At 37.0% G+C, this 18,122-nt stretch overlaps 1 protein-coding gene across 1 annotated transcript in view; it reads left to right on the forward strand.

Annotated features, from left to right (window-relative positions):
• Sytbeta (Synaptotagmin beta) overlaps positions 1-8,928 on the forward strand; it is a 55,481-nt gene extending 46,553 nt beyond the window's left edge. Inside the window, exons 2-8 of the mRNA XM_065230259.1 lie at positions 1,761-1,944; positions 2,015-2,230; positions 2,293-2,376; positions 2,442-2,814; positions 2,878-3,068; positions 6,782-7,018; positions 7,076-8,928. Coding sequence (XP_065086331.1) covers positions 1,771-1,944; positions 2,015-2,230; positions 2,293-2,376; positions 2,442-2,814; positions 2,878-3,068; positions 6,782-7,018; positions 7,076-7,360 — 1,560 coding nt within the window. The 5' untranslated portion in view covers positions 1,761-1,770 and the 3' untranslated portion in view covers positions 7,361-8,928. The remainder of the gene's footprint in view (positions 1-1,760; positions 1,945-2,014; positions 2,231-2,292; positions 2,377-2,441; positions 2,815-2,877; positions 3,069-6,781; positions 7,019-7,075) is intronic.
• Positions 8,929-18,122: the final 9,194 nt, after the last annotated feature.

Consider the following 18,122-nt stretch of genomic DNA (forward strand, 5'->3'; position numbering starts at 1 on the left):
TCCTAGTATTCATTGAAACCAAAATGAGAGCCAAACATTAGGGATCAACTTTGTAGTAGACATTATTTCTCTAATACTTCAATGTTCTAAATGAATACTCTTGTTTCAAAGGTTTTTCAATTCAGTATTACAAAATATATTAGTTAGAAAATTTATTATAATAATCAATGTTAAAAGCTAAGTTGATTAATTAAAAGCAATACTTTGAAAATCTGTGCAAAATAAACCAGATCGTCAAAAAACCGTGTATGAGAACTGCGTTAAGAGGCTGTCGATATAACATCTGATAATTTGTAATGACCGAGGTCATTCGCCAACATCCTGAAGCGAACATGGATAGCCTCTAATTGAAAAATTTGCGTTAAAATTAACAGATTTAATAAAAAGAAAAATCCGCGTTAAAAAGCTGCGCGAAAACATCACGCCGAAATAATTCTTGTTAAAAAATTGATTTTTTTTAAACCGATGGCTGCCAGCTTGGATTCCAAAATGATATCGAATTTTCACCGTGCGAGAGAATATTGGTCTATCCCATTTGTCCGCTTTTCTGACTAGTCCACAGAATATTCCAATTTTGTTCGTTAAATTTCTAAATTGTTTAACTATTTGCACGTTTTTTACTATACACAAAAATGCTGGATAAATTATCCGTCGGTTGACATATTGCATGACATAATTCCCATTAATGGTTTTGAGAAATATGCGTTTAAAAACATCCCCAAATTCGTTACATGCCTTTTTTAGATTTCGTTATGTGACCCCTAGTATAGTACAGAAAACTGTAGTCCTAAGTCAAAAGTATTGGCAACCCTCCATTTTGACTCATAACCCTAAAATATGAGCATGTGCATAAAATGGTAAACCTTGATGAAGGTTTAGAGGTCCCGCAAATGGTTTGAAGTTTGTACAAGAAAACAAGCCGACCCAACTTGATACCCGATCCAGGTTGGAACTGAATAATAAATGAATTCGCTATAAAAGTTCCATGTTCAGACATATGAAGAGCATTTTTCACGTTAATACTTTTATTGCTGTACACATGCCAAGACGAAAACAACGACGTACGGCGAACACATTCCTGCTCTAGTAAATTGGTATTGAAGGGATCTCATTACTGTTCGCAGTAATGCACGGATTAGCTATACGCGTAAACAAATCTCACAATACACATCTTGATTGCATAACAGTAAATGCTTTCCTAGTATTAGCAACAGTACCACTGATGCATTACAAATAGCACAATTTTCACGTTTCTCAGAAATTCATACACAAGACAAAAATTTGGAATTTTAACCATCACGTTAAATTTCTGTTCCTTTAATTTTGAGCTAAAGTTGGCATAAACAATGAAATTGCGGAAAATTTCGCAGAAATTTTCATGATTTTTTCAAACGGTGTAACATTTAGGTATGTACACATAACTGGAGGAATACTACAACATAACGAAAGAATTTTAGACATAAATAAATATAAATGATATTGCTACATTTCACTGGAATCTTGAAATTTTCACGGAACGTATACAGATGAAAAAGCGTCGGCTGAACAAATCAAGCATGCAGGATGGAAATGAAAGTGCTGCAACATACATATTTGAATTATGGTATCCTCGAAGAATCATTTAACTGGTTGTGGATGGCTTCTCGAACGAGGCTCGTAATCTATATAACTAATAGTTTATACTTGTAAACACCAGTGTTTTATAAAATTTTACTGAAACCATTGCATCAACATAATAATGGAATGAACTTTTGCTTCAGACAACCAACAATGGTCTTTGTGAGTTCGGCAGTGCTGGGAGCAGCTGCTGGGACGGGACTCGCTCTGCTGGTTGCAGTGACGATTGTGATGTACCGGTATTACGTCGTGCGGCGTAAAGGAAAGGAGTGGGCTGAGCTGGATCGGTTGGAGGAAAAGAAGGCAGCGAGAAAAATTAATCTGCAGGTATGATAATTTCACTATCCGGGATTTGATTTGCAATTGTAATTCTTCCGTGGTGTCTCCTTCTCGGCAGGAATGTAGCGTTATTAGTGGCTCCCATCCGGTACAACCAGCATGTAACATTTCACCGCATATGTTGGAAGGGAAAAGCAAAGCCGGCCCAGTGGATGTAAGTTCCAGTCCATTACAACCCAGCATGGACCAGAAAAAGACGTACTCCGGACAGCAGAAGCCATCCACATCGGCTTCCAGGAATAACAGCTTGGAAAGTGTACACTCGCGAGTCTCGGTATGTATTTTTTTGCACGTTTGTCTTTTTTCCCTGCCATTAAGTAATGAAATATCCCACAGAGTTGTCGTGAAGCATCATCCAAATTTACGTCAAACGCAAATCCTGAAACTAGGTCAACAATTTCGGACAACTTTGTTATACAGGTAATTAATTATCTACTTTGTGTCAAACGGAGATTACACACCGACTGTAATGCTTATCCCCTCAGAAATCTCGATCACCCAATCGAATGAGGACCTACAGTTTAGAGGGGAAGCTTCCGTTAGGTCAGGATTACGAAAGTCGATCTCCGAAAGCATCTCAAGGCAGTTTGACTTCGGTGGTAAGCGTTAATCCCAGGGATATAAATGTTTCGAAGAAAAGAAACAGCACTGTTTCTAGTGCAACATTACCCCGCCCAGGAGAGTTCATTACTCCAGACAGTCCCAGTGGATCAATACGGTCGGATAGCAGCCGATCTCCAAGAAGGCGTGTACCGATAATAATGGCCGCTAATGACATCAACACCGTGATGGGAAGGTTTAATTTGAGATTGAAATATGATGGTAACCAAGAGGAATTGCTTGTCCATCTGGTAGAAGGTAATGTGTGCCCTGTGATCATCAGATGGGTTTTAATTTGTTCGTTATTGATTCGTTTTACAGCTCAGGAATTGACACCACCTACGGAGAATGGCTTTCGAGATCCCTACGTGAGGATGTTCTTGGATAGTGATGAAGAACATCGAACGCTGCAGACTGCTATTCATCGTGCAGAGACTCACCCATTTTTTGACCAACACTTCTCGTTTCCCTTGAAGCCTAGGAATCTGGTTAGGATCAACTTTATTTTGCAGGTAAGATATATTGAGAAAACTTGCATTTTCAATCTAGAAGCAGGAAAAAAATCCTATAATATCTACTAGACCTGTGAGCCACTCATTTGATCGGTGGCGGCGGCGTTGCGGCGTGTCGCCGTTGACTTTGGTCGGTGGCGGAGGCGGCGGCGTGAATCGATATATGACTTTGGTAACCGTAAAAATATCGCATTTCCAATTTGAACTCAAGTAAGGTAACATAAATGAATCAAAAATATTGTGTTGATGTATGTGATACGTTATAGACAATATTATTTAGAATTTGCTACCAAAAACACCATCGCATCGTTTCTGAACAGTATCGAAATCATTTCTAAGATTGTTTGGATGAATTCTCGATCTTTGCAAAGATATTGATCAAGCAATATGACCAATTTGAATTTCTTTCTAATTTGATATGACACATGATAGGTTTTGGTTTGATACTTTGGTCATTTCCTGGTAAAATATGGAACGTGTCCTTTTTCCTTGATCTTGTTTTCCGTGCTGAGCACCAATGCTACCGACGCCAGGGAGGCAGCTCCCACACCTGGACCCTACCTATAACTTTGTAGAAGTTTTTGATTTTTTTTTTAATTTTAAACATTTATGAAATTATTGGATCTTTGCAGACAAATTTGAATCTTTGTTGAAGTTTTTGGAACTTTGTTGACGCTCTTGTATCTTTGATAACACTCTTGAAGCTCAGCTGAATTTCTTGGTGCTTATCACAAGTAATTGAACATCTTTAAAATTTTCGGAATGTACCCGAAGTTCTGAGAGCTTATCCCATATTATTAGAATGTTTGCAGCTTCACTTATTTTATTTACTTTGCTGAGATTTTCGGAACTTTGCTGAAGTATTGAGTTCTTCGCATTTCATTACATTTCTTGGAGCTTTGCTTAAAATATTTGAACTTTGGTGACGATATACGAACTTGGTTAGTTATCTGACATTTTTATAACTTCTGAAGTTTTAGGAGTCGATGACTTTGATGAAATCTATGGAGCATTGTTGACGATTTTGGAATTTCGCTTTTTTGTTCCTTTGACGTAGTTCCCAGAGCTAATCATGTGAAATTATCCAAAATGATCGGAACTTTTCCAAGATTTTCGAAGAGGTTTCGAGAACTTCAGTGAAGTTTAAAATTATTAGGGGAAGTTCCAAATATAGCAGCAGAGTTCACGTACACATCTTCAATGTATAAATTTAGCAAAAATCCAAGAGAGACTTGAGGTAAGCCCCCAGAAAAATTCCGAGAACTTCGAAAAAAAAATTCAGAACTTCGGAGAAATGCCGAGAACTTTGGAGTAGTATAGGGAGGTGTTCCGGCTCATGAGATAAGCTTCGATATGTTCAACGATTGCCTAATAAATTTCAAAAATGTTCACGAAGTTCGAAAAACGTAAGTAAAGTTTCGGGAATTTCGGTAAACGAAGATATTCAGAGATCATCGGAGTTACAAAAGCTTCAGCAAAGTTTCAAAAATTTGAACAATGTACCAAAAACTTAATCGAAGCTTCAAAAACTTCACAAAAGTTTCAATAATTTCAGCGAAGCACCAAAAACGTAAGCGCAGTTTCAAAAACTTCAGCAAAGTTTCTTCAGTTCAGTTTATCTCCGATTCGCAACAGTCTCTGAAGATTCTCACGAGTTGGAAAGCGCAGATATATCTCACTAAAGATGATATCTCGCGGGCAGAATTCCCGAAGACATTTTCGTGCAGCCAACTCTCCTATCCGACCGTATCATCTGAAGGAGATCCGTACGCCAATGGGCGGATTGGTGCCTTGTATTTGTGTAGGTTTGTCAATCCTCACGTTTGGTCGTATTCCTGGACAAGATCCTTCAAATTTTATTCGTGATTCTGCAGTCACCGTTGAATGAGACATTAACTGTAGGAAAAAAAACCAGTTCATCAAACTTGTCGTCACTCGAGTCTAGAAAATCCACAAACATCTCAGTGTTATCCATTTTAAACAAAAGTCATATATTTTTGAAACTCTCCGGGAATAAATAAACATATATAAGATATGTTTTTGCAAAGCTGATTTATTCAACCACCTCTCCTAGGCTTAATGCCCGCACCTTGGACTTAACGCTACTCATCAAATCCTGTGAAACTTGCGCCATTTTTCTTATACACTTTAATCCACTCTTTCTTCAAAATCCTTGTCGTTTTTCAAGACCTTCCCTGTTTTCCGGAGCTTGCCCTTCATAATCGCCCAGAATTTTTCTATTGGGCGAAATTCTGGTGAGTTTGGTGAATTTGCTCCTTCGGCACAAAAACAACATGGCTTCGTACCACCGGTTTCGCGTAATGGCACGATGCCAGATCCGGCCTAAACAGAGTGTCGTGGGACCGGAGGAAGGACAGCAGGCGTTTGTGGAGGCATTCTTCTTTGTATATTTGGCCGTTGATAGTGCCGGTCGTTATGTACGGCTTCCTGAATTTTCTGCACCCACAGATTGCCACGCATATACCACACTAAGTACTTCTTGGCAAATTTGTCGACCTTCTTCTTCCAGAACATCTCCGGAACATCTCCGGAACATCTAGGCGGGACTTGCCGACGAAAAGCTCCAGGCCGAACAGCAAAAATATTTTTAATATCACATCAAACTGGATGTACTTCAATCTTGTTGAAAATATGGTGTAATATTACTTGCCAAAAAGGACAAAATTACCATTAATAGAGTGCATGAACTGACATTACGCTGCTTTTACTGCATTTGTTTATTGTTGTGGCCATTAAAATTACATGAGATTTTCGACATGATTGAAGTGCATCCTCTTGGATGTAATATTAAAATTTATTTTTTGCTGTGCTGGGATATGCTTGGCGTCCGCTTTAATGCACGTCTCGTCGTCCATTACGTTGCATTTCGGCTGCACCAATCACTCGCGGTACAACTTCCTGGCGCGGGATTTGGCCACCGTATTCAGTTTATCGGTTGTCTGCTGGACGAACCAGATGGAAGAATTGACCTTCTTGCCCACGTCCCGAATCGAAAGGTTCGGATTGCGCTTGAAGTAATCCCTCACCTTCCTTGTGTCGGTTGGTTGTCTTCGCTTTTTTTCCGCTTCCAGCTCGCCGCTGGATCGTCTGGGTCTCTTTGAACGATTTTACCACACGGGACACGGTCGAATTGTCGATTCCAAACTGTTTTGCGAGCCACCTGTAGGACTGGCCTGGATTTTCCACGACCGCTCCCATCTCAATAACCACTTGACAAAATGTGACGAGATTTTGCACATGTAAACACTTTAAACTATTTTTACTCAAATTTTCATCAATTTTTACCCATACAATAAAAAGTTATACACACAATAAAGTGTTGCATTTTTTTCGAGTACAATCTTTAAAAGCGCCAGTTCATCTTAGAACCAAATGAGCTGAAACTTTCGGATAATGGTTTTCTCATCTAAAGGAACACATCTAGGGGTTGGCCCGTGGAAAGTTAGAACTTTTATTTTTTAGGGCCAGTCTAATGCCTACCCACCGCCTCAACAGTTGGCAATTGTCCAGGGAAGTCAAGAAACCGGGAAGGTATGGTCAGCTGAATAGTAATATTATCACCACGTGGTACCTACTGATGAAATCGAGAAAATACTCGCAAGATGCAGATGTTAAAAAAACAAACAAACAAACAAAACTCACAGTACCAACATATCAGTTCAGCGATTGTATATGTATCTAATTTATTTCAGCTACTGGACTACGACCGTTTTTCCCATGACGAGGTCATTGGCGAGATTCGATTTCTTCTCAATACGTTGGATCTGTCTGGCTGTGAAATTTGGGGAGACTTAATTGCAGTTAGGAAGCCAATGGAAAATTCAGCGGAATTATTGATTTCATTAAGCTATTTACCACAGGCAGAACGACTTACGGTCGTAGTTATGAAAGCAAAGAATCTGAATGTTGTGCATGAACCGTTCGTGAAGGTAGGTCTCGATGCTAATATAATGTTGTAGACCAATATTTACCGTTTTCATTTGTAGCTTTATTTGATAGTCAACGACAAGCGTGCAAAAAAACGTAAGACTAGTGCTATTCGAGCAACGGACCCAGCAAATCCCATTTGGAACGAGGCATTTACCTTTGATCTACCAGCATCACAAATGCAGGACGCAGGAATAGAACTGTTTGTGACGTCCAACGAAGGAGAACTCCGTGAACCTGGTTGTGCAATTGGATTACAGGAAGGAGGTACTGGCTCACAGCACTGGCAGGATATGATGCAGAACAATCGCAAACCAATTGCCATGTGGCATGTGTTGAGATAAAAAGTTATAACTGCATCGTGACTCTTGTTTGGTGTTATGCATACACATTGTTGAATTTTTTTTTATACAGGGAATTATTATTATCACGATTTTTTTATCCACCCAGATTGAAACTTTCCAGCCAAGGTTTCAATCAGTGCAGTTTTTATAGTAGCCAAATATCATTATAGATCAAACTATTATTGTTACGAAGAAGTTATTTTTAATAAAAGTTTATAATTGCAAAACGGATGACTGATGAAGTCAAATGGTTGAATAAAGATATCAAGTATCTAATGTCAAACTGCACAAACCATAATCTATTGCTTAACCACACAATTTACAGGTTTCATAAATCCTGTACTGTACTTAAAATCCTAAGACGGCCATTTAATGTCAGTAAGATAGATATCAACTCAGCAATGATTTGATTTTAAAATAGCACGGATTGAACTAATAGGCACTATATTCATAGTCTGACGGATTAAAAATCCGGCAAATTGGCAGCTTCGATTTATGCATTACAAATCTGGAACCCCGTGAATATGTTCAAGCCTTTGCAGAACATGTTCGTTTTACGCATTATATATATGTTTTTATCTGCGCAGTATCAATTGTATGCGGAATAGGAGGATATGTTTAAAAAGGATATCGAACCCTTACACTTAATGTGTGAAATTGCCTTTTTATTCATAAGTCGTTTATAAATTCCTTCAAATATGCTTTATTTTTTGTTCGAATATGCTCGATTGGCTTCCAATATTGTCTCCGCCAAACTATGAATATAGTGACTATGACTATAATTGAACTCAGTATCTTGCACTGCTCTAAAATTTACAAATACCACACGTTAAATAATGTTGGTAGACTGAGTTTTTGCTACGGCAAATCAAGAACTTATGATTCAGAAACTCATGCTTAGTTTATGTAATTTTATCAAGAAATAGAGTAGCATCAGTCAGCAGGACGGAAAAGATATATATGTATATATTGACAAGTATTAGAGCTTAAATATAAATATTCATATATCCACAATAAAGGGAATTTTATAAATTTTATGGAAACATAAAAAAACAAAACACAAATGGATGTGAATTTTTAAAAGTGATTTATTTTATACAAACAATATTTGCCTGATGTGAAGAAACAATTCGTAATATGTCTATTAGCATAGTGTTTCGCGAAAACAAAAACCCAGGATAGAATGTAGCTATTCTATCATAAGTGATGCTTGTGTCTAGATTGAAAGCTGTTAGATAGCTAGTAAATATGCTAAATATGAGCACGTAAGCCAATTTACTGGTAGCAAGAACTGATTAGTTTGATTTACTAAGCTCATTGCTCCATTTTTTCTTACATTCCAGCACTAAACAAATCCCTTGAAGGTTTTTTTTTTAATTTAATAAAAATATATTTTCTTCTTCAATGCACAATGGATAATCCATGAAATCAACCCAGAGACCATAAATTAATGTTGCGGGAGGTTGTGTTGTGAACTTCAGCAACATGATTTTGACGTGACTAACTATATATATGATACTTTACAAATGGGCAATGTTGTAATCTGTAGGTTTAGTATATTGAAATCATGATACTTTGAATACTGTAAATTAATATATATTTGATCTTGCGATCAACCGCATTGTGTATGGTTTTATTCACTTACAATCCGTTCACACTACAGGCCATATTCCATGATATAACCTATTTTGATACCAAATGTTCACTGGAAATATTGTGAAAAGATCCTATACGCTAAATGTAAACAAGTTATTTAAACGTCGATTTTATGCGGATTAAGGCTTATCCAGTAGGGTGGTAACGATTTTTTTAAGGAATTTTTTTTACTTGATTTGTTTTCCGTCGATCTTGTTTTCCGTGCTGAGCACTAATGCTACCGACGCCAGGGAGGCAGCTCCCAAGCTGATTACCAGGTGACAGGTAATCAAGCTCACCACTACACCACCGGCGCCGCTAATGAGGATGTATCTCGAGGAATCGTTTATGAGTTTAAGTAAATCTCAACTACCGTTGCTGTTTCTTCATACATATATTTGTTTATTTTTAAAATGACAGTCCCATCATCCATTCATGAACAACGTTCACGAAAGCAGAATCAAAACCACTTTCTGGGTTTACGAAGTCACTAAACGTATCATTATTTTTTTATGCGTTACGAAATGGTTTGTGGTGCTGAGCACTCATGAATTTAGTTCATGGAATTGTGACTTTTTTCACGAAAGTTCGATTTATTAAATCAATGTTTATGGGAATCAAATCATGACAACGCGTTGTCGTGATTTTTTGTTCATGAAAATAGGAATGGTTTTTTTTTGCTTTTGCAGATTGGTGTGCTCTCGCATTCGTTGCCCGATATGGCATCGAATCTGCATGATTTATTATACGTTTGCTGTGATGAGTCACACAAAAGTGCGCGCAGAGGTAGTGTGTTCGCAAACATATAGGAAAACAAGTTCAATGATGGGAGTATGTGTTTGGGATCCGTGACCTTCGTACGGAGTATTGTTCGCGCGAGTGTGATACTTTTGTGTAACAATAGAAGCTGCAATCAAGATTATTCTTGCAGTGTCTAGATTTACAGCTTTTCTAATGCAAATGTACTATTTTCAGCCATAGTTCAGGCTGAATCTATTGTTTTCAATTATATAAGTTTATTTTCAGCTCTTCAGACGTAAGAACATTAGATTCACTTTTGTCAGCCGTCCTTCCGGCTGGATTCATTTATTCAAATTATTTAAGTTTATTTTCAGCTCTTCGATGATGAAAAGTCATTAGATTTATATGTATACTTTTACAGGAAGGCTGGTTCCAGTAGGGAGTTCCAAGAATATTTTAATGCATGATTACACTGATTTTTTACACATATTTTATTTTTCAGAAACATGACATTACTTATCAAGATGAATCCAGATCATACAAACCTAAACCTCTAACAAAATATTCTCCCAGTGATCTTTGTAGGAATGTAGAGGTGTACTCAGCCTCTAATTTAGCAAAGATCACGCATTACCATTTCCTTCTCATTCCCACCTGATTGCAAGAATGTGGCCGGCGCCGTTATTGATTCTTAAATATTTGGTGTCTCTGAAAGTTGAACAGTTAGAATGAACGACCTCTCCCAGTCAGTCATTCAGTTGATTCATTGTGAAATTTCACTGGTTCAGATCAATCACGGAGCAACAACCATTGATATGCGCAGTCTAAACTAAGCTAAGTTATTCAAACAAAATAATATGAGTGAAATGCATTGTTAATCAAAAGTTCATATCTAAACAATGCAATTCGTGATAAACCATTGGGAGGATTTAAAGCGTTTTATCATTTCTTCGATTTTAAATTTATTTATTAAAATTAGAAGAGTATGACTCCACACTACATACAGGAGAGTAATCAAATAAAAAGATGAAGGAATTGAATTCTACAAAAAATAACATTGGCGGCAATATGAATCCAAGTAAAACATACTCGTCGAGCTAGTATAAAGGCGGTGCTTGTTATCAGTTGTTATGACCTAATGACATTTAAGAGGGAATGTTTTGATGTTCGATTCTCAGTCACCACTTCAGAAGCGGGTTGATGTAGTTGATTTTGAATTGAAGTAAATTACTTCATTTGGGTGAAGATGGACCAATGTACTGGTTAGTACTGGAACATGAATTTAATTTAATAAATTCGTCAATCCTATGGAAGCTGAAAAGTAAAACCTAGTCCAGATATCAGGTTGAATGCCGATCTGAAAACCAACAATTTAGCTAGTATTTTGTACAACAGTACTGATAACCACACCGCAGAAAGCCTCAATTCTAGTATCTATATTTATAAAATATGTGGAATGATTTCTTAACATAGTCCTATGAGTAATAATTTTACATATAGAATGCAATTGTTTTCTCAAATGTAAATGCTCAACGAGACGAAGTGCATCACAGAAAAGTTGATACTTTTGGAATTTTGCATTTATATTTGCTTTGCATTTCACCTTTTGTGTCATCTTCAAAAACTGAGCAATACCATGCGCATTCTCACGCGCCAAGTTGAAAATGTGTTGCGCGTTGAAAATTCCACTGATGATCATGATGATGATGATTGTGTCGTCGTAGATTATGCTCGCCACTGCCGGCTTTGCTTGTCACGCCGGCTGTGACAGTGTTCCTTCGTTGCGTTCTATACCCCCGTATGCTCGCTGGGCCATGAACGTCGCCCGATGGGTACCGCGCCGAGGACTCCTACGTCCTCCCCGGCATCTGATCCCGCGTGTGTGAAATGACGAAAATCGGTTTGGTCGACTTTTAGTGCTCAGCGAATCGTGATCGCGATAGGACGTCCGAGTGTGGCCGGTCGGTGTATGATAGTATAATATTTGTACGTTGTCGTAGCGTGTTCCGTTTGCAACTTGAGCTACTAGGTTATTAATTAAAGTGGCAATTTCCCGAGAGAGTGAGTGGTATTCTGTGCTCTGACAGAATATGATCAGAGTGATGTCTCTTGGAAAGGTTTGAAGTGCGGTACTCAAACTGCTTTGGCAGCTATGTGGCGTTAACATCGATCTGCAACGTTGTACGCTTTGCGAACAAGTAGCACCTCAGCTTATTTATCTTTGGGATATTTCAAGAGCGTGTCGTTTTTGTTTTGATGATTGTTTCAGTTTAACGTTGGTGGTTAATGGGTGGTGTTAGTTATAGTGGAGCACATTTAAGTGTCATTTGTAGGAAAAATGGATGAGAGAAGGCACTCATTGCAAGCAATATTACAAGCTTTATCGTGGTTCTGAAGTATTCATAAACTATGGACAACAATAGTCCGAGAATCCGACAAGTCTGAAGGATTGTCTTGGTTCGTGTTTTTGAAAATTTTCACTCGATTTGATTTTTTTTTCAAGTGCTTGTATCTTTTTAACGGTTTATGGCCCATTCAACTTAAGGTTTTTAAACCTGTCCTATCAGACCATTCCACACTATTGAAATAAACAAAAATATAATTAGATGCTTGCAAATCGATGCAGTATTTGACTTTTAGTGGATTAAACATAATGTTCTTTGAGCAGTTCCACACTTGTTAATTGAAAGCTTTCTAAGACTGTTTCGTAACAATACATTAGTATTGTTATGTGGCAAGTGCAGTCATACTCTATACCAGATGTCGAACATTTTTCAACCCGGGAGTCGAACCCAATCAAAAGACTGAGCTATGGGAGGCCCCATACATTTTTTTGTTGATATTTTTTTTTTTCATTTCAATTTGAATGTTTTCTCTTAATAATTTAATTTAACATTTATTTTATTTTCCTGCTAAAGCTTTAATAAGCTAATATTTTGCACACATAAATTAATGATTTTGATTACAAAATACAAAAAAACTAACGAAATCCATTAATATTTGACAGAGTTACGAAACTCGGGAGCTTCTTGTGACCTCGTTTGTTTCTTATCACCCCATTTTTCTCATATTGGTGATTTTAATGCAACATATTGCTAATGGAATAATGCTCAAAGCAATTTTAATGGTAAAATATTATCTGATGATTGTTCTGCAGGATTTTACCCTAATCAATATCCAAACAGCTCAACTTGCTTTTCTTCAGCAAAAATCCTTCAACTATTAAACCCTTATTGAAACTTTGTAGTCAATTGGTTACCTATACTGACTTCAGCTGTGATCACCTTCCAATAGATTTTGAATTATCTCCAGAAATAATTTCTAACCCCATCTTCTTTCAATAAGCATAGAGCTGATTGGGATCAATATCGACCATCTATGGAATGTAACCTCGATTATAATATGTATTGATTTCCAAACCATAGATGTCATTGATAATGTTATTAAATTAACTTCTTCTATAGTCGAAGCAACAGCAGCTTTAGGTCCAAGATGCACGGTAAAATCGAATTGAATTATAAAAGAACGATCATCAACTCTTGATCCGTCTGCAAAATGTGCCTATAAAAGAACATATGATGAACGTTATTTGGCAGGATTAAACCATGAGGGCACATTTTTTTGAAAATAAAGAGTTACACACCGAATTGAGGATTTAACAAAATTAAAAAAAAAAAAAACCAATCTCAAAAGCCTATTCCGGCGCTTAAAGAAGGTGGTAAAATTATATTAAACATTTTGGAAAACCTCAGACACTTGCTGCGCAGTTTGAGAATGCCCATAATTTCAGTTTGGGTATTACTAGCCCTAATGAGAACAACCAGATTCTTCGGAAGTGTTTGAATATTTCTTGTCGGGAAAATATGTTTGATGTATTGTAGACACCAGTTGTACACACCACCTGCTCATTTGTTAATAACTTTTCACTCAGTTGTTGAAATTTGTTTTTCTTTAAAGCAATTGATGGATTAGGATCATAGTTTACTGTAGATATTCAAAGAGTAGGTAAATCTTAACATTTGAATCAACACCAATTAATGTTTACACTGTGCAGCGAGTATTTCTCACTTCATTTTTACAACGCAAAAACAAATACAGTTTATTACTAGGATTAAAATCTACTTTTTTTACGTATCTATAACAAGCTTAATCTCTATTCTATCTACTGCTTCAAAAAGAACTATGTTGCGTCAACTGTGTGCAAAGTTATTAGCAAATGAGCAGTTCGTGACCAAAACTGTGTATGCCAAGCATGCCTGCGGAATTGATATAGGGTAGAGCATTACTTCGGCCTAATCGCCCTTTTTGGTCCTTTCGAGCTGAAAGCTACCGAGTGAAGTCAATAAAAACGTGTGATCGCAAGGAATCTATTCTAATTGAAAGGTCCCGCTATTTAAATCCTTCGAAGAGTGACAGCATCCCCCAAAGGTGTGCCCTTTTGTCAGTCAAAATTGGATTCCTTAGCAAAAAAATTAATCAATGACACCGATAATGACCATGCATCAGAACCCTAGTCTTAACCACATCAAACTAGAGTACAACGAATAGAAGATTTGGAATCACATAGCTGAAGACTAACTTAGGTGTTCACTCGGCTGTCAACAAAAGCAGGCCACTCTCGATGTGTGCCAGCACCGTTTGGTGAGACCGGATGGAATTCAACTTTGAAATCTGTGTTAAGAAAATCGCTTTTCGCAGGCAAGCGGTGATAATTTTAACTATCATAGCAACAATTGGACATTCATGCAATTTTCAATAGTGACGTTTTGAAAACGATTAAGTCTTTATTTAACAGATGCGTAGAAATATTTCTGATTCATTGATTATAAAATTATTGAAATTGGTCCAGGGGCAGCTGAGTTATTAACGTTTAAAATCTTTCATAATTTTGTAACATGTTCAATTTTCGGTGTATACCTCCATATAGAAATCACAGACGTAGTCCTACGTCAAAACTTGTAGGGCCTTTTTTCGAGCGAACCGAGGATCGCCCACGCTAACCAAGAACACTAACGGGTAGGGTACCCGGATAGTAGGGGAATAGCAAAACCAGAGCAAAATAATATCAAATTTTACTATTAATATCTTATTGTGTAATTTGTAAGTTGTGCGCTAGTTAATAGCATATTCTGCCATTAAAGCATAATTTGTTATTATTGTGATATTTTTATATCATGAATTGATATTCATGATCTGATAGCAGCATAAGCTATTAATGTTATTAAATAGACTAATTTAAACAATATAGAAAAAGCTTGATGATATATAATAGCAAAATGCAATTTCAATACTAAAACTTGCTATTGATTAAATATTCACGTCTACTTGGGAAGAATTCTCCTATTTGATGATGTTGTTGGTTTGCGTGGGCGTACTTCGGTTCGCACGAATGGTTTGGTTTACAAAATATGAAAGATTATTTACGAATTTTACGCAAGATTTCAAAACTTTTTCCAATCATTCTTCGACCATTTTCCTCTGGTTGAAAGGAACTTATACATATCAAAACGGCGTAATTGAACTTTATTGACTTTGTACTGCTCAACGAAAGTAAACAAATGAACTATGTAGAGTGCATTTTTTTATCAATAATTGATTAGGTCATTCTGATGGTTGGCATGGAAATGATATCCCAAAACTATCACAACGTATGAAAAGTGGATGAAAATCTGTTTCCGGATGAGTTGATCTTCTTTATCAATCGTTTGATGATACTGCTTGCATGATAATTAGAGCGTTTGTTATTATAGGTTTAATGGTTTTCCAAAAAATTTCCTGTGGTTTAAGTAACAGAAATTGTCAATTTGTTTTCATATTGTATTTATGCTAGCAGTTTTTTTGTTTTCTCAACCCCATTTCACAGAAAGTAGGGGAAATGACGCCTTCGGCATGACAGACTATTTTCGGCAACACAAATTGAAACACTATTTTCACTGGATTTTCTTACGAAAACACTTCGCTGAATGCATGCAAACGATTCTTTATGCTTTCAGCTTCACTTTGACTATATTTTTACCACTGAGAAAAAGCAATCTAGCAAGGTTTTCTTGAAATGCAACACACGCACTACAAATTGTAGCTGATTTCGAGTTGCCGATAATAGAACAGCAGATTTAAATGCAGTTCAAATGGAACGGTTGCCGAAGAAAAACTGGTTGCCGACAATACTCGCTCTCACTAGAGAAGATTGGAGCTTTGTAAAAGCGTTTCAAAACAGTTTTTGACAATTCTTTCGACTGAAATTGTTAGAGCAGCTGGCAGCAAAAGATTGTAAACAAACCAATACTGCATATGTGTGCGTTCCTTAGAGAAAAAGGCTATAGAAAGAAGGTCGCTGCTTAGGTTGCCGAGAATACGTAAATTCCCCTAATTGATATTCAACAACTTCATTGTTCATTGAAAGCTGAGGTGGTTTTGTGGTTAACATGAAAGTTGTATGAGCTCTTGGAAAAAATGTGAGAGCCCGATGTTTCTTACCAGTTTTTGTTGTGTATATTATTTATACAAGTTCAGAAACTGAATTCAGTTTTCGATTAGTCCTTACGTTGGGTGACTGTTCACCTTTTGGTCGTAAGTATTATCAGAGGCAGTGCAAAATACCTATACGGACGACGAAATCGACTCAAAAGTGAGTTGAATTCGACTCACTTTAGTCAAAAGTGAATTTTATCACAAAGTGAGAACTTCTCGAATATGATGAAAATCTAGACTGAGTAAAATTTTTGTCGAATTTATCTCATATTCACGAAAGCACATGAAATGTTCAATTAATTTCAGGGCTTAAGGTTCAGTTTAATTATTTAGGAGAAAATCTTGAAACGTCATCAGAAGAACAGCGAGTCCATCAGGAAGTTCCAAGAGCTTCAGGGAAGTTGGGAACTTCAAGGTGTTCCTAAAAAAAATAAGGTAGAAGTACAGAGGATTAAAGGAAATATCGAGGATTTCGGTGAAGTTTCATGAACAAACTTCGGGATGATAAGGAAAGTTCCGAAAGTTTCGGACACCTTAGGGTGGCTTCGAGAACTTCAGAATTTCAAGGTGGTTGCATCATCCACAGGGAAGCTACAAAAACTTTAAGAAGTTCTAAGAACTTCAGGAATATCCAGAGCACTTAACGAAAGTTAGTAAAATTTCAGAGAAGTTCAGAGCACTTGAAGAAAATTTCATGAAGATCCAGGAACCTCAGGAAAGCTAGGTCTAGAAATTTTCAGGGAAGCTCAGAGATTGGTAATGGTGGTTTAATAATTTTAGGAATGTCCAGACTTTTGGAAAAGTGTAAAGATCTGTAAAGCTTAGTTCTGATACATTCAGGACAGCTCCATAATCTATATGAAATGTTTGAGAAACTTTAAAAAGAATTGTCATAAAAGTCCAAGTGTGGGGGGATTTACAGAAATTCAGAGATTTTCAGAGCAGTTCATAGATTTTTGGGACAGTTTCATTTACTAGCAATACCAAGAACTTGAGGAGAGTTGTACCAAGAACTTGAGGAGAGTTGCGAGAACTTGGGGGAAGCTTCGAAAAAAAAAACATACGGAAGAGCGGGGATCCTCAGGACAGTTCAATTAAAATCATGAAATTTACAGGAACTTTAAACAAGTTCTGTAAAACTCAGGTAATTTATGAAAACTTCAACAAAGTTCCGAGATCCTTAGAGAGGTCCAGAGAACTTCAGAGAAGTGGATGCTACCACTGAGGAGTTTTATCAATGGAAGTTTTTCGGCATTGCAGTCATACATCAATCAAACGATTAGATATTGCCGTTCATCGATTCAGTGCAGGGCTGTCATCTGATCAATCAATGCGCTCAATGTACTTTTTTTTTCCTTGATTTGTTTTCCGTCGATCATGTTTTCCGTGCTATGCTATGCTACCGATCCCAGGGAGAAAGCTCACACACCTGGACCCTACATATCGACTCATCAACTCATGAACCGGGGACCAACGGCTCTACTTCCCTTCCGAAAGGATACGAGACGAACCAGCCCACGGCTGAAAGTTACATTAATAAAGATAACTAAACTAACCCTTGCGAAGGAAGGATGGTTCAGAGATGTTATGCCTCAGAACAAGCCTGGCGGCGCTTGCGCAATGTACTAATTTTATGAAATAGGGTAATTGATTCTGGTTGGACCTATCCAAAAACTGATGATGGTTGGACCTATTTTTTCAATCGCTAGTTTAGTCAATCTTCGCTAATTTTTTATTTTCAAAGATCACTTTACTATCATAAAAAACTCTTTTTCTTCAATTTGCATGGGTGTTTTATTGAAAAAACTTTAAAACAATTGAGTTTCAATGTGTTTTCGAAACAGTTCACTTTCCACACATTAGCTCGTCAGCATGCCTTACTGTCAAACATACAAAAAAGGAATATTTTTTACAT

Source organism: Ochlerotatus camptorhynchus, unplaced genomic scaffold, assembly GCF_037179485.1.
Source record: "Ochlerotatus camptorhynchus isolate MF236.1 unplaced genomic scaffold, CSIRO-AGI_Acam_v1.1 ptg000329l, whole genome shotgun sequence".
NCBI classification, from domain to species: domain Eukaryota; kingdom Metazoa; phylum Arthropoda; class Insecta; order Diptera; family Culicidae; genus Ochlerotatus; species Ochlerotatus camptorhynchus.